Here is a 22,412-nt window from a genome sequence, read left to right on the forward strand (position 1 = left end):
CCAGTTAAACATGATACAGTGGCATGTGAGGACCTCATGCAGACGGTCTCAGCCAGGGAGTGGTTCGCCTACATGGTAGAAGGCGAGGGGCTGACGAACTGGGGAGAAGCAAACGTGGTCGAAGGTGGGTAGCGCGTTTAGGAAGCCGCGGTCGTCACGGCCCGAATTTTAGCGACTGGTTGGCGCGGTTTGACGCCGGAGGGGCACTGAGAAGCGGGTCACACGTGATTCGCTTACTTATCATCACTAAGATTGACTCGCTGCATGACTCGCACCCAACTCACACCTACTCGGTGGTGACTCGCCGGTGAGTTGAAATCTGCCCGTCAGGTGCTTACAGCCTTCAGCATACTTTCCGTTGATCTTCATTCATATGTCAAGAGACAGTCCTTGTGTCTCCTGCCGGCACGGTAAGACAGTGACAAACCCGGGGCTTCCACAATAATGCCGAACATAGAGAGCGTCACCACGGACAGCAATCTGCTCAAATAATGCTGACCACAGCTGACCACAGCTGATCTGACGACGACCACGACCACCACCGCCGCTCGGCCTTTGGACGATATATTCGTTCTCACACAGACCACAGGTCATGATTGATGGCGCCGAGCAATTACTATTGTCAAAGTCACACGCCATCAAGGCCAACGCGCTTTTCCCCGCCCCCAGCCAAATGCCCTCAACGTTCGAAGACGGCAAGCTCAAGTTAACGGAAGAAACCAAGACGGTGAGGATATTAGGGTGATCCATGCCCTCCAGAGAATGAATGCCGAGCAGCAGCAACAAATCGCTCGGCTTGAACACGAGATAAATCAATACAGGCGGGCCCATCAGGAAGCCCAAAGGACAATCACACGTCTGGCTGAACGTGCAAATGAGCACGAAGCCAGAGAACGGCAAAATCCAGCCGACGCTGGTGTCGTGTTAAGACTGCAGGCAGACTTTGCCAACCTTAGACGACAATACGAGGCTCACGGCGTCGAATTGCAAGGACTGAGGGAGAGATGTGCAAGGTTATCGGAGGAGACGAATGCTCACAAGAGGGACTACGAAGACCTGAGAATATGCACATAGCTCGAGTGGAAAGAGAGAGAGACCGGAAAACAAAACAGCTCGAGGAACTCGAGAGGAGAGCGCCGCCACCAGTCAGCTTCAGGCATCCCATGACAGAGAGGACTCGTCGCCAGTCTTCGGAATCAAGTGTGTCGAGCCAGACCTATGTGGACATATTAGATAATTTGGACCGCCGGAACTCGATAACCGACAATTCGAGAGGGAGCTCCAGAGGCCGTCCCAGCAGGCGCGTGCCAGATGACCGCGAAGAAAGCCTGAGCGAGGATGAAAGAGAGGATTCCACACATAAGCGGAGACTACACTTGAGGTATGGTGGCAGAGAGAGTTCCAGACACTCTCGGGAAGTAATCCCAGGCTATGATCGACGGCGAGACTCCAGAGATAGACGACCTGCGTATGAATCAGGTCGCGAAGAAGATGATGCACTGTTTCACAGACAGACGTTTCACGGTCGCAAAGAAGCCAGCGAGTTGATGGACAGGCTCGAGGCCCACGTTTGGTCAGGTAGGAGCAAGGCCAGACCGGAAATGCGAGCACGCGTCAAAAGAGACGGGAGGAGCGTGTTTGTCCGGGAGAAGGGCCACTCCTTCAACAGTGACCTGATGCAGAGTCTGTCGTTCGATCAGTACGGCCCTGCATCTCCAACACCTCGACAGTTTCTGTGGAAGTCAGAACATGTATTCAAGCGTGGTCCTGATAATGCGCTCTGTCCAGTGATATCAGTCAGAAGACCCCGGCGCCGTCTCTAGCCTTACCAACAATTGGTCCACAGTGCCATAAAATTCCTCAAGGGGCATCATTTCGTCTGATCGTAAACGCCATGCTCAGGCTCTGAGGGGTGCCTCAAGCTGTAGATCATCGCAAGACTCGGTCGTAGGTCTGGCCCTTCACCGCACCCCCACCCATGGCTGTTCGGGCGTTGCGGCGGAATCCTTCTCGGTTGTTCCTTAGATCTTCGGCTGCCTCCTTGTTGAGCGGGTCGGACGCATTAGGCTCCAGGAAGAGGAACTGTTCCCTCTGGTCAGCACGCCATTGCTCCACATTTCATCGCTGATATCTGGAGTCTGCCATACCTGCATGCCGACTATCACAGCATTCAAATTCAGCACAGGCTTCCAATCTTCTCTCAGTATATTCAGACACACATTTCCCTCCAGATCAATGTTCGGGTGGTATATCTTTTGCGTGCACTTGACTTTGGGCGGATCGTGGGGAAAGTTCTGGTTGATGGCGAAGTTGAAGACGAAGCTGCCGCCTTTGTACATGCCTTCATCGGGTTCGATCGTGAGCTGGAAGTTGAGAATGTCGTCGGGATCAGGGAACGTGGTCTTCATGGTGTTTCCGAGGGAGAGTTCACTGAGATCTAAGCCAGAGCCGTGTCAGATCCCTGGTGTCCTGCGAGCTGTATCCCTCATTTCTCGCTCACCTTTCTGCACTCGTAACTGGGCAGCCGTGACCTTCTTTTTCTTCTGTGTTGCTCCTTGAGCCTGCTCATCCTTCTGTTGCTGTTGTTTCTTTACGTGGCCATTAGCTTGGACTGACAAATGCCTCGAATCCCCTACCATTGACCATATTTTCATCATGTTGCCAGCGGGTTGTCACCACCCCGGTGACGCTGTCGCTTGTCGAGGTTTCCTCTCGAGGAGACGTTTATAACGGCGGTCGGAGAATCTAACAAGGCCCAGGTTTTATCTTTTGTGTCCTTGCGTCGTGCAGATGAGCGGCAGACGGAGTAGGGCGCAGCCTGATGGTTGCGGCGAGGCTCCGCAAGGATGAACCGAAGCGGAGGCGGCGGAGTAAAACGAAGACGTGAAGCACACGTGCGGTCTAGGCAGCTTGAAACGCAGTGGGAGTTCTGGAGAATTCTACTGAGAAGTGCTAATTGAGGTTGGGTTTCGGTCGTGGTTTGGTGGTACATAGTACGGAGTAATATTAAATGTACGTTCGCTTCACGTGCCGCCACAGGCAGACGGCAGACGGCAGACGGCAGACGGCAGCCGCGGCCTCTTCGGAGACTGGGCCGATGTGGCCAAACATACGGAACACATCGTACATTTACTTGCTTTGTTATCACCTCGACACCCTGGTGTCCATTCCCAACCGGAGGTCGACAGCAAATCTGTTCGCCCACTCGAAAAGTCTTTTAATGCATCTTGGAGACGCCCCCCGTGATGCCCGGGCCGATTCAACCTTGCGATGCAGAACACTCAAAGGCCGTTTATCTTCTGTTAAAACAGCACAAGAGACCAGTTCTCCCGAGGAACCAACAACACCCAAAAAATCGGACAAGGGACAAGGCAGCCGTCGTCCACAGCAGCGCTTGGAAAAAGTGATTGCTTCGACTCGTAGCTCTCGACTTTGTGGATAGTTAGCAATGGTCAGTCTAAGCCAAGAGGTGGGTGCACTCACGGTAAAGCCAAAGTTGTCGACACTGTCACTAGTAATGACAACAGCAAGCAGGGCGTTCGAGAAGATCCAAGTTGCCACAAGTCGAGTTCGGAAGTTCTTGTACGAATCCTCCAAGGTTTTCTCTTCCTTCTCCACAGGCGGCACAAAGGGCGCAAGGGCACGTCGAACCGTCGCTTCGAATTGGCTGTCAATGTCGGCTTGAGGCCGGTCTACTTCTTCGACCACGGTCGCCTTGCCCTTTTCGTCCTTCTTGGTTTGAGCCGAGGGCAGCACATCGGCCTTGTCTGAGCCTTTGGTGCCCCACGATACATCGTGCCAATTGCTGAAGGCGTAGATCATGAGGATGTTGATAAAGGACGGCATCAGTAGCAGGTACTGCAAGAAAGACGTAAACATGTGCCAGGGATCCAGGTACATGAACGAGGCCACAAAGTACAGTCCAAAGGTAGCTGCAAGCGCAATGATGACAATGCCGGGTCCGGTCGAGGCGAAGAAGGACTTGACGAATTCATTCGCGCCTTCGTTGGTCACGATATCGGTGCCATCCTTTGACGTGAATGCCCTCACTACCAAGTACATTGACAAGACAATGACATACAGTTGGATGAGTGCAAAGACGCAGAAGGACACGGTATAGGCGAGCTTCGAGCCCTTGGGTCGGTTGCCCAGGGCGAGGATGAACTGCAGCAGCAGAAAAGCCAGGTAGACGTATTGGAGGATCGTGTTGATGACGGGTGTCGCACTGTCGCCAAAGGGAAATGCCGTATTGTTGTTGCTGTCACTGGGTTGACCCACTAGATCCATGAGAATCTTGGTGGTAAGCCAGAATGCTGCAAGTGAAAACCAGGAAAGAATCACCGAGACGATGTTGTAGATCATTTGGATGTGGAAGAAGAACATTCGGACGAGGTTGTGGCCGGATTTGTACATGCGGGAGAAGTGCATGAGAGAATAGATCGAGGCGGCAAAGGAGCCGTTGAGCCAGCGACGACGTTGTCCGATGAACTCCGCAGCGCCTTCAGGCACGTCGGTTTCGGCTTTGGACGCCTTGACGTAGGTGAGATGCCATTTCGAACCAGCTTTGGCGACCAGTTCGAAGCACAGGATGCGGTCCTCGGCCAAAAACATGTTCTTCTTGAAAATGTTCATGCCTTCGATACCCTTCTTTCCCAATCGCGCGGACATGGTATGGTCACCGTGGAAGTACTGCTCAAGCGGACGGCCCATGATCGCTCGGAACCGATACGCCGAGAATGCACCAGGCAAGACACTGACATATCCGAAAGAACTTTCCAAAGGCTTGTCCAAGATATTGCTGATCTTGTACTCGAAGTTTTGTGCCGCAACCAAGGGATTGAGCAACTTCCGTCCGAAAACACCTCCACGGCCCAACATGGCGTGAATCTCACCACAAGCACCACCAAGATCCTTGTCGTTGTAGAAAGCTTCCCAGAGAGACACGATAGCCCTCGGTCCCGGTTTTGTGCCGGCATCGAGCAAAACACAGACCTCAGGGTTCAGGATGCGACCGAAGGCGTTAAAGAGCCATCGATGAGAGTTGATCTTCTTGCTGTTCTTTTGCTTCAGACAGAACATCATCTGCACCGGTGGCAGGGACGTAGCGTCATTGTCATTCGGTCGAATGAGTTGCTGGTTGGCAGTGACGGAGAGCTGGGTGGTATATTCGAAGACATGAACCACCGTGTCCTTGCCGTCAAAGTCCTTCTTCATGACACCATCCTGGTACACGCCCACGGTCGCCAGCACATCCAAGGTGTTTTTGTCGCATGGATCAATACCGTCGAACACGAGGCACACGACAATTTTCTGCCAGGCGGGCCCACCTTTATTCCAGAATTCGGACTTTTTCAGATTGACAATGTCACGGATGTTCTGCATGACACCGTGCAAGGTGCGAGCCGTCAAAACCTTGTCCTCGTTGTAGGCTGTGATTGCGATCAAAAGCTCGGTATGGCGGTTGTACATTGCTGGCCGCAGATTGTAGCCATTCTTCAACGTGAAGTCGTCGGGATCGCATGTAGCTGCCGTGTACCGCATGTGTGTAAACTCCTCGCTTCCGCCCTCGAGGTCATTCCGATATTTTGACTGGATTGCATTCTGAATGGCGCTAGGAACTGGGTAGTCGATGCTCAGAACACTGTTGACCACCTTGACCTTCCTGGTGGCATAGCGCTTGACCGTGCCGAAGCCGGGAGCTTGTCGCTGCTGCCACGCCTCGGTAGAAGTGGTCCTTTCGACCGGGTCACCATATCCTCCGGCCGGAAATCCAGCTTGCGAATTTGTCAATCCGTAACCTGGACCTTGACCATAAACCTGTGTATGTTGAGGGTTGTACTCCGTTACAGGAACCTGTGATTTATCTCCTCCTGCGTACGTCTCGTTCAGAGTGTAGACCGACTCTTGACCCGGGGTCAGAGGTCGAGAATGAGGATCGTCATACTGGCTTTGATATGCAGAATTCTGGTGCAGTAAAGAGTGTTCTGCCTCGTCGTCAGAGTGGTGTCCGGATGGTCTATAACCCTACAAAGCGTCAGTCCGGCTTTAGCTTATGCTGGTCTGTCCAGGAACGTACAGTTCCGGGAGGGATGTCATTGAGTTGGTGGCTGTTGTTGTAGCCGCCAGGATACTGGCTCGCCATGATGTTGCCGACCTGACACTCTCCTATTTCACAATATTGGGAAGCTCAAGCGCAAGGCTTCGGGCACCGAAGATGTCTGGATTGTCGGATAGGCAATCGGTGAAGCTCGACTATCACGACGTAAGTGACGGGACGTGAGTGAAAAGGATGACAGCCGCCAGGGCACGTCACAGGTCGGAGGTTGGTGATGCGATGCGACTGTCAGAGCGAGTGACGGCGAGAAGAGGTGGGAAGCTGACTGAATGCGGAGACGATGAAAGGTAAAAAAGAAAGAATGTGAATTAGGATTTCGGACGGAAGAACAAAGGATCAGGGTCCGAGATGTCGTTCGGATTAGGATTTACAGGTCTTTGCAGACAAGGAAGAGGAGAGACAGCGGTGTTTCAGTCCTCTTGACCTCCTCCCACTCACATTGCCTGCTGAAGTGCTGCTCGGCCCTTTTTTCAACAAAAGTCATCCCCTGAAAGCTGAAAGAAGCGAATCGGGCTGCGTACTGGGTATGCAGGGTGGGTGCAGGGAGCCCGGAACAAGCGCTGACGACACCGGACAGGCATGCGGAGGCGGGCGGTGGCTTGCTTGGACCGGTCTTGTGGAACCCGCCGACCAGGCTGTGCAGGGTAGCACGTTGCTTGTGCGTCGCTCTCAAGCCACCTGCTCAGTGGCCCAGCGCTCAGCCTTCGCATGCCGGTGAGATCCTTATATTCCCATGCGGTAGAGGGATAATTACCGAGGGGTATTTTGATACTGGGAGGTGTTCGCCCAGGCCGAAGGGCGCTGCACAGAATATCAGCAATTCGACTTCGGGAGATCGATCTTGAAATCTCAAACAGAGCCCGTGGAACATGAAACATTGCCAAAAAGACCCAAAATCCACCGATCCACCAAAGTCAAGGGTCTGGTTTGCCCGCACAATCGCTGTGGCTCCTCTGCAGCTTCCCCCGCAATTCGACGCAGCATCAGTGGAATTGCAAGCGCGACTCTACTCAGGGGGGCTCAGGCAGGCGACGAGTTTACTTTATCCATCTCTAGATGTGGTGTGGTGATCAGCAAATCTTCAGTATTGCGTCTCAATTTGATGACTATAGCAAACACTACAGCAGTCGTTCTGCAGTGAGCACCGCATGTACGACTAGCCTTTTCATGTGCAGCAAGGAAGACTCTGTGCAGCACGCCGTAAGGGTGCTCGAAGACTCGCAGTAGAGTGACCCGAGACGGAGTAACGTAAGCCAGTGGTGCAGCTCGATCACTCAGGTACTGGGTGACAAGCGCCAAATTTAGAACTGTTGGCGGGAGGCGGCGGTGCAACTCATGCGCCACATTGTGGCAATCATCGTTTTCCATGCGACTGGTTCTCCACGACTCCTGCCACTGTTCAACTTTGAGAGAAACAATACTGTATTGTGATTTTCTTTTGGCACTCGCGGCCGTCACGCCTTACTATGCACAGGGCCATGCGACGGCCGTGGATGTATTGATGCTGCTGACTGCCAGATGAGGAATTTTCTGCCCCTATTGATGTGGATCGCAGGATCTCTGGTGCTTGGATTTTGTCGGCGTCAGCAGACCGAAGATAGCGTCGAGATGGGTACAGAGTATAAGATTTGTCTTCCTCATATGCAGTCTATACTGAGCCACGTGCGCAAAGGGGGTTCTTGAAGTCTCGACTCGAGGTTCTCTTCGCTCGAAACATGCATAGGAGACTTCAAAGGAGAGGTTATTGTGAAACTATGAATGTGTGACCTGGATTTGCTGGGACACTTGGCAGGTATCGCAGCCCATCACTTTCTGGGATTGCGAGTGTGGCATCGTGCAACGCAGCAATTCAACAAGCAATGTATTGGGCACCGGCCGCCGACTTGCTCTGCTAAGTGGCTGTGTGATTTTGATTATGGGTTCGAGCCGTATCTGTTCTGGCTACATGTTGTGACGTTGCTTTAAGTATGAACGGGCAGACGAACGTTGAGACACTCCCACGGCGCAGGTTTGTTTGAACGAGGGCGGAGCTTTGCCTGACTGGGTGATGGGCTCTCGCTTCTCTACCAACCACAGCGGTGGGCGGCGTGTACGAGCGCCCCTTCATCTCGCACATGCCTTCGGCCACCCGAAATCTGGATTGCCATTTGTCGGTCCTGTTCACGTCGTTTTCTGCTCACCTCCACCTTACCATCCTCTCCCAACTGCTCCCCAGGGCCGAGAACGAGAGATCTGCTGGCCAACGCCAGCTCTGATCGCCCTTGGACTCCTCCATCCTCTGCGTTCCGCTGACTTCAATCCTTCAACAAACCAACTCGGGTTCGATCTTTTTGTACCGTTCTGAACTTTGATTCTGCCGTCTTGCTGTTGCCCGACGCTGCGCCGTCCCACATTCCTTTGTCTTCGTCCAGGGCACGGTCCCCATCACACGGTCACCCACGATCACGCAGCGCTCCTTTCATTTCTCGACACCCTCACGTTTAACCATCGCCCTTGTTCGAGCATCACCTCACGTCTGTCACTATCGAATCCCATTACCATCGACCGAACCGGGCGCTCAAGAGCATCACAGTCAGGCAGACACAGTCCGTCTTGCGGCGAGGAGAAGGGAAGAAGCCAAAGCCGAGTTGAGATAATCAGCTCTCGCCTGGTGCTGTTGCCATCTACCACACCCTCAGATCACGGATCAGCATGGCCCTTGACTCCTCACCACATCGCCTCTTTCGTCGATGCGTTCAGTGTCCGCCAGACCCTCCAAGCTGCCCGTCATGTGCAGTTGATGAGACATGCTCCCTGACGGCACAATCCTGCGATTCCTGCGCCTCTACCACGTGCGTCAAGATTGGCTCTTTACCCGGACAATCAGCGCCGAAGAAATCTACACCTGTTGGCCCGATCGTCGGCGGGGTGGTGGGCGCTGTTGTTCTCCTGGCTGTCGTTGCTTACCTGGTTTATCGATTCTACTTCCGCAAGAAACGGCGAGCTCCGGCATGGGATCCGCCGGAGAAGAGAGATCAATCGACTCTGCACCGGGCTGACCGGCAGTCAACTCGGTCTGCGCATTCAATCGCTTCAACGGTTCTCACTCGTGCGTCGAACGTAATTCAGATCGCTTATATTCCCGGTGTCACCGTTCGGTCACCGCCCGACTCTCCAGGCCTTCTTGTTCCACCAGTACCTGCTATTCCTGGAAGTCTTGCTGGTAATTCTGCGGCCTCGTCACCACAGCTTGAGCAACATTTCTTCATGCCGAGAGACCTCAGAGATTCTACTTGGTCCGACACCTCTTCCATTGACCCGAGATTCAGCGTCGCACCAAGTCTAGCTCGCACAAGCGTGGCTACCACTATATATCGTAGCGACGCCATCGTACCCCCCGTACCGGCAGTGCAGGCTTTCCGAGCACAAGCCAATATGGTCAGCGTCAAATCTGGATCAAACACGCCAGGGACGTCGTCGACGCCCAGTTCCAGAACGCCGCAGATTCCACAGGTATCCAAAATGGGCAGCAGTAACAGTTCCATTGTCGCGAGAAACGTTACTGCTCGACCCATCGAGGTCAAGAAGGTCAACTCCGGAAACAGAGTGCCGACGCTCGGAAATCTGGCTAAAGAAGCTGCGCGGAAAAGCAACACCGGGCTGAGCCCAAAAGAAAGTGTTCAAGTCTTTGTTGACGAGAAAGAAGTCGTCGCCTCGCCTGCTGCTACCACACCCAGCACAGTCATTGACGAGTCACCGGTGTCACCTCTTGTGATCCCAAGGCAACCGTTCGCGGCAAACCACTCGGCAAGGTCGTCGTCCGTCAGTGGTATCGAGAATTTCTCTCGAGGGTCTTCAAGCGGGACAACACATAGACACACGGGCAGCGCTACGCTGAGCGCTCTTATCGAGGACTCGATCAACCGTGCAAGGGATCCTCAGCACATGAATGTCACAAGCCCGACGCTTCGGCCACAGCTCGTCAAGCATGACTCTGGGCCGTTTTCTGACGCGAATGAAGTGAAGGAAAATCTACCCTGATGTAAAATATCTTTTTTCATTTCTCCAAGAATACCCGGCGAGGTCCGGTTGTTATCTGTCACGAGGCTGGTTGATGATGTTTGGGTGGTTTGGTTTGGGCGATCTGGATACTGATCTAGCCCGAGAGGCTGTGGTCGTGATATGTACCACAAGTAAAAGCACGCACATGGTCATTCTTCCCAGAGATATCTTGAGCGCCTGTTAATGGATTATCTGGAAGTGCGCTTGCACAAAGCTCTTGAGTGCCTTCCTTACGGTCAAAGTGACAAAATCTTCACCACGGACTTCAATCTGGATTGCAGCTCGGAATCAAGTTTTATCGCGATCGCGCATGTTCTCGATTGCGCAAGTGCTAGAATCGCGCTTGGGCATGTTGAGCGCGCAGTTCGCAGAGATCCTGCGGTGATCTGGTCACGATCCACAGAGCTCACTCAGTGGCACCACGACCGATCTGCTGCTTTGAGCTGGATTCTCTATTCCTTCATGTCGCGATCGTGTCTCGACAACAAAAGGCGCGCCATCATTACCATCTCTTGTAGAAGATGGTGCTCACTTGAAGGGGGACGGATTCACCTAAGTACCATCGGTAAGTACTATCGCCCTGTTGTCGCGGCTTGCTGTCCAAGTCGCGATCTCTCCCCTATGCTGCCTCTTCGCTGCTGTTGATGCCCTCAGTATACGATTTTGTCTTACCTGGGTACGTCCGGTACCACTTTAGCCCGGTTTGCCCAGACTGACGACATTCAACCCACTTGGTTGAGATTCTCCCGGTCACTGAACCTCCCGTGGCGTCTGACGCTGCCGAGTCGATTGGTGAGATGCCCAGGGCAGGAGACCTGTGCGGTGCCCCCTTACTTCGATCCATCCGTCGAGAAGTTTGGCACAGTCTAGGAGAACTGGGCTTGAGCGGTCAAAAGCACAACCACTGAATACAGGAACGGAGGGAGTAGGGGTTGGAGGAGGATGCTCGCACAGCAAGACGTGAACGGCCCGGAGAATGGAACAGTGCCGTAGACCCGTCTCAAGATGCGCTGTTTGGCCAGAGAGTACCTTGAACATTCGGTATCAATGCCAACACTGTGGCCAACTATCACCGAGAAGTTACCGAGTTGAGCATTCTTCATCTGGTTGTCCATTGTGATATGCCGTGCGTACTGCGAGCTATGCCAGACTCAGTTCAGACAAGGATCAGGTCGGGCCAGAAGGTGACCTGCGAGCCGCGTACTCCGTTTTGGGTACTTTTTCACCGTCACCGTACTCCACGCATGTGTACTTCGTTTGCAGCCTTGTCGATTCTGCCCTCTGCCTTTTCGGCCTCGATCCTGGCTAACGCTCTATTCCGGTCAAGCGCTAAAAAGGGTCGGGAATCAAACACTGGCAGCCAACACAGGGAAACCCAAAGTCGGCGCATGTTGAGACGAAGTTATAACCGCCGAGCCGCAGCGGCCATATCAAGGACTGCAGCGTCAATGGCTGCGTGACAACGATAGTCTTGTCGCTTCAAAGACAAATACGGTCCGAGACTAGCTTTATATGACAGATGTGAAGGCATTTACTTGATCCAGCAACCTCAGCCTTCTTCTTCCCCAGCCCAGCACTTCCAGAATGGCCGGATCTCTTCTTCTACAACCCATGATGCTGTCTCCTCATCAAGAAGCAATGGAAGAAGCATGCAAGGCGGATCAAGTCGCCGAATTGCAGAAGCTTTTCGCCGAGCACGATGTGAAGCCTGGCGACGACCCTATCCCTTACTGGCATGCAACACAAAAGGGTGCGCCTGCGACAGGCACTCTGTTCGTCGCGGCCATTTCTCGTAGACAGCAGTCAATCGTCCAATATCTGCGGTCCGCGTATCCGAAGTTCGACTTTTACACTCCCCCAATCATCCATGCGCTCACTGCGGCGCCAGATCTTGAAATGCTCAAGCTGATTCACTCCTACTCACCTCGAATTGTGAATTTTGGGTTCGATGACCACGTAACGACGCTGTTGAGCAAGGCGTGCGAAGGCGGTCCTCAAAATGCCCCGTTTGTAGACTTCCTCTTGGACCACGGAGCCATGGCCGACGACTTTGGAAGCTACACATACCAATTCGGAGGAGAACTAGTGTCCGCGATTCAACATGATCAGCCGACACAAATCATCCAGAAAATGATCCCCAAGACGTCTCGTTTATGGTTTCCTATTGACGTGGCAATCAGACGGAAACGTGTCGACGTACTCGAGCTGCTTTTGAATGAAGAAGAGAAGAGGGGAGGACATTCCTGCGATGGAACATATGAGCAAGCGTTGCTTCGTAACGCGCATGCCACGGCAGACAAGAATGTGATCGCCTTGGTGGAACGGTTTGCGGCGAATTTTGCTGCCAGAGGCCTCCAATCCACGATAGCCTCCACAGAGAGTAGGAGATGGTGGCAGTGTGGTGCACGGGCGGACTCCAAGAATCACACCGACGCTGGACATTCCACCAGCGCGCCTCGGACTGGTGCTGGCAGGTGGTGGTGGCCGCTGTCGAAGGTTGCGTGGGGACCCAAGTCTGCTGATTACACGCCAGAAGGAAGGACCACCCGATTCGGCTTCAGTTCAAGGAAGATTGCTTTGTAGTTGACGGGTTTGAGAACGGCGAGGTGGCCCCAGTTCTGACGATACATAGGTAGAGGCAGCGCGTCAAGTTTGGAATGGGTGCACCTCCATCGGATGGCTGAATCTGCGAAGGTCGAGCTCCCATGATCTCAAATTTCGAAACGTACCGTGCATCCTACGGTACAAAGTCGATTTAGTTCTGAAAGCGTTTGTGCCCACGCCGACTTTCGGCAGGCATGGTAGTGCAGCTCAGGATGAAGGTGAGTATTTAAGGCAAGAGGAGCGTGATACGGAGGACGAGTGGGCTCAGTGGGTTGTAAAAGCGGCAACGTTGGCGGGAGTCGCACGTGAGCTCCAAGCCGATTTCTAGGTATCTGTACTTTCACTCCAGTATGCCAATATACCTCGAAGCGTTGACCCTGGATACACGTACCGTAGCCCGCCTGCGAGCTTCAAGGAGCGCTTGACCTCGATGCTGTCTGAGGGAAGGTGTATGGCTTGTCCACAGCACGCACAACAGATGCAACCACTTCTAACGGCCTCTCGCAGCTCACGTCGCCTACGGGAGCAGTCCGAGAGTTGTGTGAGGAGTGAAGGATGACTGCTCCTCGGTTCCACCTCCCATGACCTTCGATCAACTCCCCTATGCATGCGGGAAATACGTGCTGGCGCCTTCGCAGACGGTGTGCCCAAACCGGCCTGGGGGACATACATCTTACCACCGTCCAGCGTCTTTCATGGTACCGGGAGGTTGTGTATGGCTAATGGCGAGCAGTACCGAAAAGAAAGACGTGACACCCCCTGATTTCCGAGCTCGTCACGCTCTTTTGGTTGACTTGAACCGAGCGTCAGCCATGACTGGTGACCGCCCTATATGATCGATCAACCGAGTAAAGAATACATGAAGACCTGCGCCGCAGTGCGTTTGCTCGACCAGAGGCTGCGAAGACGAGAAAATGAGCGATCACCACGACCAAACCGGGTGATGGGCTTTGGTACTGTGTATGCGTGTCCGTCGGGCAGAGAGCCCAAAACTCAAAGCAGCGGCGAGGGCGCTGGACGAAGGGCACATGCGTCTGCCGGAGCCGGACCTATCTTCATATGAACACGAAGTCCGCGCTGATTGTCAGATCAGCAACAATACTCCGCCTCCTTCACTCGGAGCTCGACGCGCTTCAGCTTCTGAGTTTGCCCTCTTCTTTGACGGTCCGGAAGCGCGCGGGATGGCGGGCTGCCTCGCTGTCTGGACACACGGCCTCTCCAGGTTATGTAGGTATTCTCTCTGCAGTGCTCCTTACAAGTTACGTGGCTATGAGCTGGCACACGTTACGTACTTGCACCACATGCCTTACTGGAGCGTCCAAGCAGACCGCAGCAGCCGGGAAGATGACGAGGTTGACATGGCTGACTCGAGCTCGAACGTCCAACACAGGACTGTGAACGTATTCGTTCTCGCTCCTGCGTGCGTAATTCGCATTCCTGACCGCGAGCGTGGGACGCCTCATATACTACACCACCGCACTGTATGGCTAGTGAGTAGAGTGAATGGCTGACAGGGTCGTTCCTAAAACCGGGCTTTGCGGTGAGCGCACTGGTACCATATTCCAAATCACCGAGCCACCTTACTGCAAGCCTTGTTGGTTGTAAACGTTTACCTGTGAGTCCGCTTATTTCCTACGCAGTTCGTCTCGGAGAAGGAAGCTGGAAGGTGTGAGATGAAATGTCAGGACCTCCACGGTTGCTGTTCAGAAGCACGTTTGGCAATTACAGTAGAGTGCCGCGCTTAGCCGTGTTCTCGCGCTGTGTTGTACTTCCTGCTGTAGGAGGCGTGGTGTTCCTTCACTCATCGTGAGGCTCCGAATGTATATTCATCAATTCCCATCCAGCTTCGGTGGCACCCACTGCATTCATGAACCAAGACCCTCTGCTCGAGTACAGTAGCGTGTACTTGTACCCGTAGTGCGCAGACATATCGGTACCGAGCCACAGTCTTGAGGGGAGCGGTCCGCTCACCCCACCTGTTCGATAAGACCATCATACTTTGGCGGCCGGGGTCCTGGTCATGATGAATGTACATACATACGTATTATGCTTACTTCAGCCTACAAGTACCTTCTTTTGCGAACATATCCCAGCCGACTCGCTGTTTAAAGGTTTTGGGAGCACAACTTAATCCTAGTTACTGCATAACCCACGAGAGCTCAAGGGCACCAGGGTTATTTCTGTACTTGATCACCGCGCTCCGCTCGATCCGCGATCATGCTCGAGCAAGGCGCCCTGCCCACGGCAGATCTGCTGATACTCAGCAACAACGTCTCTCTCCTACCACCGCTGTCTCGAAGGGGACGTGGGCCGGGTCTCATTCTCGTTCTGGCGGAGAATGCGCCCCGCTATCCCGAGGACGGGGTTATCTGCGTGGACGGCATTCCGCCTCCGCTGCTGAAATGGGCGGAGGAGGGATTTGCCGTCGTCGAGATCCGACGGAGTGAAAACGTCGAGAAAGCGGTTCTCCAGAAGGCCATTACCGCTCTGGAGGAGTGTGAGAAATGTGATACCAAGGATGGGATTGGGATGATATGTGAGTGAGTTTCCTCCTGCAGTGCTTTGTCTTTCTCAAGTCATCCATGGCACTGGCGGCTGGCAAATGACTGAAAATCATGATGTTCAAAAGTTTACGACACGTCGCTGTGGGATAGCTTCGCGAACAAGGACGCCATTGACACCAGAATATCGGCGGCTGTCATCTATGGCACGGTCGGGGATCGTGTCGTTCCGGCCGCCGCGGTGCCTGTTCTTTGCCATTTTGCTGGGCAGGGCAAGCCAGACTCCCATCCCGGCGCCAAAGTGTACACTTATCCGACTGTCGAGGCCTCAAACTTTGCTCTTCCATGCCAGCCGAACTTCGACAGTACAAACGAGGCGGTGTCACACACGCGCAATCTCACCTTCTTGAAAAAGCACATCCGTGGATTGGATTTCGATCTCGAGGCTATATGGGAAGAGCATACGTATTTCGAATTTGCAGAACGGTCTGTGCCCAAGACAATGGCCACGATGGTCCAGGAGCCTTATGTCAACCATATTCCCACGGTATGCGAGATCTCTGATTTCCACGCACGTGTGGGATAAGGGCAGCTAATCAGGTTGCAGATGACCGGTGGTATCGGGCGAGCGAGCTTGAGTCACTTTTACGCAAACAATTTCATTCCGAAGAATCCAAAAGACATGAACTTGGTGCTCGTGAGTCGAACAATTGGCATTGATCGAGTTTGTGACGAATTCGTCGCCACGTTCACGCATGACATGGAAATCGACTGGCTGTAAGTACACTGTCCCTTTCCATTGCAGGGTATGAACTCATTTCTCGCAAGAGCTCCTGGCATACCTCCCACAGGACGGAAGGTCGAGCTCCCATGTACGTCGGTCGTCTGCGTGCGCGGCGACCGTCTGTACCATGAGCATATCGCTTGGGATCAAGCGTCACTCCTGTGTCAGCTGGGTCTCATGCCGGAGTATCTCCCTTATCCGTACCCGCTTCCGGATGGCCGGAAGCCAGAAGCCGGCAAGAAGTTCGAGTACAAGGTCCCGGTCGCTGGCATCGAGACTTCGATGAAGATGTTGGACAAGAACAGCATCCCGTCGAACAGAATGTTTGAGTATCAGATTCGTCAGGTAGACGCTTGAACGAAGATGACCCAGCAAATTCATTCCTCCAGGTTGTTGCCTTGAGAACACGGAGTGCGTATTGAACACATAAAGCCAGCCAGCCAGCCATCCTCATGACAATGGCCCCGATGAGGAAAACGTGTCCACCTTGTTCAGAACACGTGGATCGGTGAATGACAGGCCTGCCAGCAACGTCTCAACAAGCCGCAGTCTGTCTTCAACATCCCGGCTCTCTCGCCTCCAGTACCTCAACATCTCCATGACCTTTTCCACAGCCTGCCGCCACCGATCTGGCATGAGCAGTGTCAATTTCTCCCGCCTGGCCGCTCCGAGAAGGACAAATGCACTCCGTGTGCAAGACCTTAACATCAGCCAGGTGCCATGGTGGCGGTAGAAGAATCCCTGCTCGTTCTTCTCGATCCTTTCCACACAGACAACCAGGGCTTTGTGGACAAAGGCGTCCATCGAGTCACTGGAGATCGTAGGCGTCCGCTCCGGCGTGTCATAGTTCACCGCGGAGACGATGAAAGGCCAGTACATCATCTCGTAGCAATCGAGCAGGTGACCCTTCAGGATGAACTTGAGCGACTGGTGCAACTCGCTCTCTTCCCCCACAGATGGTACATCGAGTTCCAGTGCCTGAGGCAAGGACCGGATCCAGTCTGAAGCTTGTTGTTCAAAGCCCAGCGTGGACTCGGCGGCATTGGACAATGAGCTTGTGGCCTTGCTGTCGTAGATGAAATTGAGGATCCTGTTGCCGAGCCGCCGAAGGGCAATTTCGGCGAGATAAAAATACCATACAATTTCTCTTTGGGATCGAAGGCCCTCTGGAGGCGAAGGGAAGAAGGCAGGGTAGGTCAAATCCCAGATCGACGTCTCCGAAACGTTGAGTTCGAGGCGCAGCTCCCTGGTTGCAGTTTAGTATCTGTTTTGCCGCCCGATGATCGAGCAAAAGCGCTTCACACTTACAGCTCGGACTTGAAGCAAGTCCAGTAGATGCTTTCGCGCAGCCGTTGCTCGCCTTCCCTGTCCACCTCGGGAGACTCCTTCTCCGTATAGAATGCCTGACAGCAGGCGAGTGCCTGGACAAACATCTTCCATGCCTCCATCGGGCGCAAGGTTGCCATCAAGTACACGCCGGCCAGGAAAAAGCATTGTGCTTCCAAAACACCTGTGCGGCATAGCAGATGGCCCATCCGTTTCTGCGCCGCCGAGAAGTATGACTCTGCCTGCCGGAATTGAGGAGACGCGCGAAACGACGAGGCATCCTGTTGAGGACCTGCGTCAAATGGGCCAATGGATCCGTGAGCGTAGATCAAAAGCTGTGACGAGGGTCAATATCGCTGCTCCAGTGGCTGTCGACGGAGGAAGGACTCACCAGCAGACACGACTGTGCATCCCACCCGATCCCATTGAACCGGGCATCACGCATGTAACGTTGAATTTTGGCCTCCTCGAGCACCGGGTTGTAGATGAAGACGTTGTTCATGAAATGGGCAACCAGTTCCTCCTCGGCCACCTGCTCATCGAACTCGGCGGCCATGGACAGATTCTGGTTGGCGCCATGGCTCGAGTTGAGGAGTCCTTTCAGATCCAGATTGGGGCTCACATCGTCGAACACAGACCAGGACAAGACGCCTTCGATGTTCATATGACAAGGCGCGGCATCCTTGGACCGTTCCAGGCTCGGCGAGTTCAGCGACTTCAGCCGGGACAAGACCCCCCGGCTAGGACTGTCCGCGACCGTGCTGGAGACAGCTGCCGCGATCTGGGCTTGGCCGTTTCCTGCTCGCAACAGCTCTTCGAGGGTGTTCAACTTGTCCAAGATTGCCAGACTCGCGGAATCGAAGCTGCAGGAGTCAGAGACGGGTTCAAGCCATCAGCACGCCCCCCTCCACACACACATACGTTGAATGGTCTCCTTCAGAGTACGTGCATTCTGCACCAATGGACAGACAGGAGGAGCACGACGGCCGTGCGTTGTTGCATTTGGTCCGACGCACTCGACATTTCTGGCAGGCCTGGATGGCCCTCTTCCGGGGGTAGGATGATTTCCGCGCGGCAGGACGTTTCCGGGATTCAGTCAGCGCGGTTTCAGCCTCCAAGCTGCCGATGAAGGCGCCGTTCTGCTGGACGGCCGCCGGCAAGTGGCCTGTATGGAGCGTCGAGGAATCGTAGCTTGGCTCGTTGGAATGGAGGATGTTCCGAAGCGAGCTTTCCATTGCACGACGATAGGACGCTTTCTCCACCCGGTAACTGGGGATGAAGATCTGGGGAAGACGATGGAGAGAGGATGAAGTCCACGAGCGGAATGCCGGGCACTGATAAAGCCCTTCAGCGGAGTGCTGGACCAACCCACAAAGGGCGCCTCAGACACGTTTTTGTTGTGGAGGAGGATCTCGGGGCCACCACTCCACCCCCCGGTCGGCAGGCAGTCCCTCTGGGGGGCGTTGATAGGCTCCAACGATGCCGAAGAAGGCTGGTTTGCCTCACCATGTGCGCCCAGTCTTCTAGAAGCCTTCCGAGCCGAAAACCCACTGCATAGAGACACGAGCCGTGCGGATGACTGACCTCACCCGCATTGTACGGAGTCAGCAGGGGAGCATGCCAGAGCCTGTCACTGCAACACTGCTTTACCGCTTGGAGCCATGTCGACTCGAGCAGGAGTAACTCCACCAGGGCACGATTCCTTGCTCGTTTGGGCGGGGTAGCGCCTCCTCCTGCCCCAATGCTACCCAACCGTGTGCTAACCTCTCCGACGCGGCCTCCATTGGTAGGCGGAGTTCCGGGATACGAGGAAATCTACAGCTCCGGCAGGAGGTGTCGTGACTCAAGAAACACGTCTTGGGGTGGGATAGCTATTCCAGAATATGCATGGAACACGGAATGGTAGATCCAACGATATAAAGAAGGCCAGATTCCTCTGCAGATGAGTCGAGCTCGTCCTCCAAGGTGGATTGCTTGACCGCCATCACCCAGCATCCTTCACCGGCCCCGAGGCAAGATGGAGAAAGCCAGCATCCATGACGATACCAAGGCCATCGACTCGATCATTGAGCATGTTGCCCCAAAGATCGAGCAAGCCCGAATCGCGGCCGAGGAGGAGCACAATCTCTCGGTGCGGGAAGCCATCACGAAGAACAAGTCGGTGGTCTTCTGGTGTGTTTTCTTCGCCTTCAGTGGCGTCGCTTGGTAAGTGCTCGGATATCAGCTGCCGTATCACGGTAATCGAGGTCAGGCTGACCGACTTTTGCCAGGGGTTTCGACGCACAAGTCAATGGCGCCATGGTTTCGGTGCCACAATTTCGGTCCACGTTCGGGTATGTGCTCAGAGGCTTCGGCTGACGACTGTTTCCATCCACCTGCCACTGACAATCCGCCAGATATATGTTCATAAACGACAAAGGGGAGAGAGACTCAGTCATTCCAGCTTCCTGGCTCTCGGGCTTCAATAGTATCTCGAGCGTTGGACAGTTCTTTGGCGGGTTTCTCTGTTCATGGCTTTCCGACCGCCTAGGCCGTCGGTGGTCGCTCCTCGTCGGCCTGGCCCTTGTCTCTGGCGGCATTTTCGGTGAGGTGTTCTCAAACACTCGACCGGCATTCCTCATCGGCAAATTGATACTCGGTATCGGTCTGGGCTTCTACCTGACCATTGGTCCGCTCTACTGCTCGGAAGTGGCCCCCCTCGTCCTTCGCGGTATGATCACGGGTGGTATCAATTTCGCCATCGTCATTGGCCAGCTCCTGTCGAACGCTGTGATCAAGGGGTTTGGAGAAAGGACTGACCGATGGGCCTTCCGAGGACCATTTGCGATCCAGTGGTTGTTCGTTGGTAAGGGAACAAGTATGTTGATATGAGTTGCCATCTGACACTTTAACAGTCATCCTCCTTGTGGGAATCCCATTCGCACCAGAATCCCCTTGGCACTATGTCCGTCGTGGCCGCCTGGAAGATGCCCGACGCAGTCTGGAACGTCTCTATGGTAAGGACGTCGACGTTTCGCCCAAGCTCGCCATGATCATCCGAACGGTCGAAGAAGACGCCGAGCTCTCCAAGTCGGCGCGGTGGGACCAGTGCTTCCGCGGCACCAACCTCGTGCGGACAACCATCTCTGTCGGCGTCTTTGCGTGCCAGCACTTGTCCGGCATCGTCTTCGTGCTCGGCTTCTCCACCTACTTCTTCGAGCTCGCCGGCATTGAGACCACCCACGCTTTCGACCTCGGCGTCGGAGTCACGGCCTGCGGTGTCGTGGGCGTCATTATCTCTTGGGCCGCCATCAACACACTCGGTCGCAGAAAGCTGTTCGTCTGGGGTATGATCGGCATGACCATTGTGCTCGTGCTCATGGGCATCCTCGATGTTGTGCACACCTCCGCCGCCCGCTGGGTTCAGGCCTCGTGCACGGTCGTATATGCACTCATCTACCAGATCACCATCGGATGCATTGCATTCGCCTTGCTGGGTGAAGTTTCTACGCCGGCACTACGAGCAAAGACCGTGGGTCTGGCCACGGCCTGTCAAGCTGTGTTTGGAACCGTCATGAACATCGTGGTACCTTACATGGTCAACCCAGACAAGGCCAATCTCAAGGGCAAGGTTGGCTTCGTCTTTGGCGGGGCTTGCCTCTTGGGCACCATCTGGAGCTACTTCTACATTCCCGAATTGAAGGGCCGCACTTTCCAGGAGATTGACTACTTGTTCCAGCACCGGGTTTCACCGAGGCGGATGGGCAAGTACAATGTTGAAGATGTTAACGATGTTTGAGCCGGCAACGGATGCTATAGGATTCTAAAGGATATAGCGACACGGGGTAGAAATGTAATTACTGTACGGAGTACGGAGTAAGGCTAGACAAAGCCAGGATGGCGAGCGAAAGGGCTTGATCATTCTATTAAGTTAATACTTGTCAATGCTTCCCGTCTGATGCCATGTGGTTATGATAGAATTTACCCATTTCTCCTCGGTAATGTTGCATAGTGAGGACCATGATCGCACTTGTTGCGAAGCCCTCGCTGAAGACATTAGATAGAACCTGCCAACCGCTTGATGTGTAGTCCCACCAGTCTTGCCCCATCTTCATACCATGACATACCCCATATGTCCCAGCATCTCTACCCAGCACACAGGACAGTAGCCCCATCCCAAGCAGTAGCCTTATCAGCGTGGATAAGCCACTGAGTCAGTCCACTCTGTGCTAATTGCCTACGACTCCGGAATCAGCCACAAGGCACACCCGTGGGTACATCCCACACATTAAAACTCTTGAGGCGCCACATGTTCTTCACAGCCAGCCAGGGATACTCTGTACGGCTTCCCGAATCCCCCCCGAAATCTATTGTACTGCCTGGCCTCTGTGCCAATAGCACATGTTCTCGTGGTAATTTGGTGGCAGGACGAGTACCAGTATGTACAAGTACACCAATCTTGTGACTTGTCCTCAGGCTCTAATTAACCGGCACATTCTAATTTACTCGGTAAAGTCGCCTCAAAGTCCCCCGGATGCCCCCTGTCAGCCGACACCAGTCGTTAGTGGATAGCCTTCGTGAGCTATTCAGCCAGCTGACCGTTTATGAAGTCATAAATGGTGTGATTGCTGGTGATTGGAATCCCGAACCAGAAACCGTCTACTCTTTCTCGAAAGTTGCATTGCACTTGCATACCCTCCCTGCCTCTTCTGCTCCACGTTGAGTCCTTGCGAGGGATTAATTGATTATTCCAAATCCCTCTTTCTACCATCCCAGCTATGGCCCGTAGCGCAGGGACGCGCTGGGGAAGCCCCTGACCCTCCCAAGTTCAAGTCCAGCACAGTTCATGCAGCGTCAGCCGCCGGATCAGAACTGTGCTCCCCGCGACATCCAGAATCCTCATACGTACTACACAGTACGAGTACGAGTGCGACGTAACAGCATCTGCTCTTCCGAAGCGGTCAACCCCATTTGTCTGTCTGTCTGTCTGTCTGTCTGTCTGTCTGTCTGTCTGTCTGTCTGTCTGTCTGTCTGTCTGTCTGTCTGTCTGTCTGTCTGTCTG

At 54.1% G+C, this 22,412-nt stretch overlaps 7 protein-coding genes across 7 annotated transcripts; 4 read left to right on the top strand and 3 right to left on the bottom strand.

Moving 5' to 3' along the window:
- Positions 1-1,929: 1,929 nt before the first annotated feature.
- G647_04523 (uncharacterized protein) lies at positions 1,930-2,657 on the bottom strand (the record flags this gene model as incomplete). The annotated part of the gene is made up of 4 exons (XM_008728864.1): positions 1,930-2,082; positions 2,148-2,437; positions 2,501-2,588; positions 2,637-2,657. The coding sequence occupies 4 exons, from the start codon at positions 2,655-2,657 to the stop codon at positions 1,930-1,932; spliced, it is 552 nt and encodes a 183-aa protein (XP_008727086.1).
- Positions 2,658-3,442: 785 nt separating this feature from the next.
- Positions 3,443-6,142, bottom strand: G647_04524 (chitin synthase 3; the record flags this gene model as incomplete). The annotated part of the gene is made up of 3 exons (XM_008728865.1): positions 3,443-3,457; positions 3,484-6,024; positions 6,077-6,142. 3 exons carry the CDS (start codon positions 6,140-6,142, stop codon positions 3,443-3,445), a joined length of 2,622 nt encoding a protein of 873 aa, XP_008727087.1.
- Positions 6,143-8,806: 2,664 nt separating this feature from the next.
- Positions 8,807-10,135, top strand: G647_04525 (uncharacterized protein; the record flags this gene model as incomplete). Its single annotated transcript, XM_008728866.1, has 1 exon — positions 8,807-10,135. The coding sequence occupies one exon, from the start codon at positions 8,807-8,809 to the stop codon at positions 10,133-10,135; it is 1,329 nt and encodes a 442-aa protein (XP_008727088.1).
- Positions 10,136-11,740: 1,605 nt separating this feature from the next.
- Positions 11,741-12,739, top strand: G647_04526 (uncharacterized protein; the record flags this gene model as incomplete). Its single annotated transcript, XM_008728867.1, has 1 exon — positions 11,741-12,739. One exon carries the CDS (start codon positions 11,741-11,743, stop codon positions 12,737-12,739), a length of 999 nt encoding a protein of 332 aa, XP_008727089.1.
- Positions 12,740-14,977: 2,238 nt separating this feature from the next.
- On the top strand, positions 14,978-16,402 carry G647_04527 (uncharacterized protein; the record flags this gene model as incomplete). The annotated part of the gene is made up of 4 exons (XM_008728868.1): positions 14,978-15,296; positions 15,390-15,808; positions 15,869-16,038; positions 16,090-16,402. The coding sequence occupies 4 exons, from the start codon at positions 14,978-14,980 to the stop codon at positions 16,400-16,402; spliced, it is 1,221 nt and encodes a 406-aa protein (XP_008727090.1).
- Positions 16,403-16,495: 93 nt separating this feature from the next.
- Positions 16,496-18,606, bottom strand: G647_04528 (uncharacterized protein; the record flags this gene model as incomplete). The annotated part of the gene is made up of 4 exons (XM_008728869.1): positions 16,496-17,291; positions 17,354-17,706; positions 17,763-18,234; positions 18,293-18,606. The coding sequence occupies 4 exons, from the start codon at positions 18,604-18,606 to the stop codon at positions 16,496-16,498; spliced, it is 1,935 nt and encodes a 644-aa protein (XP_008727091.1).
- A 782-nt stretch (positions 18,607-19,388) lies between these two features.
- G647_04529 (uncharacterized protein) lies at positions 19,389-21,149 on the top strand (the record flags this gene model as incomplete). Its single annotated transcript, XM_008728870.1, has 4 exons — positions 19,389-19,576; positions 19,642-19,708; positions 19,796-20,216; positions 20,266-21,149. The coding sequence occupies 4 exons, from the start codon at positions 19,389-19,391 to the stop codon at positions 21,147-21,149; spliced, it is 1,560 nt and encodes a 519-aa protein (XP_008727092.1).
- Positions 21,150-22,412: the final 1,263 nt, after the last annotated feature.

Source organism: Cladophialophora carrionii, assembly GCF_000365165.1.
Source record: "Cladophialophora carrionii CBS 160.54 unplaced genomic scaffold supercont1.3, whole genome shotgun sequence".
Classification (NCBI taxonomy): domain Eukaryota; kingdom Fungi; phylum Ascomycota; class Eurotiomycetes; order Chaetothyriales; family Herpotrichiellaceae; genus Cladophialophora; species Cladophialophora carrionii.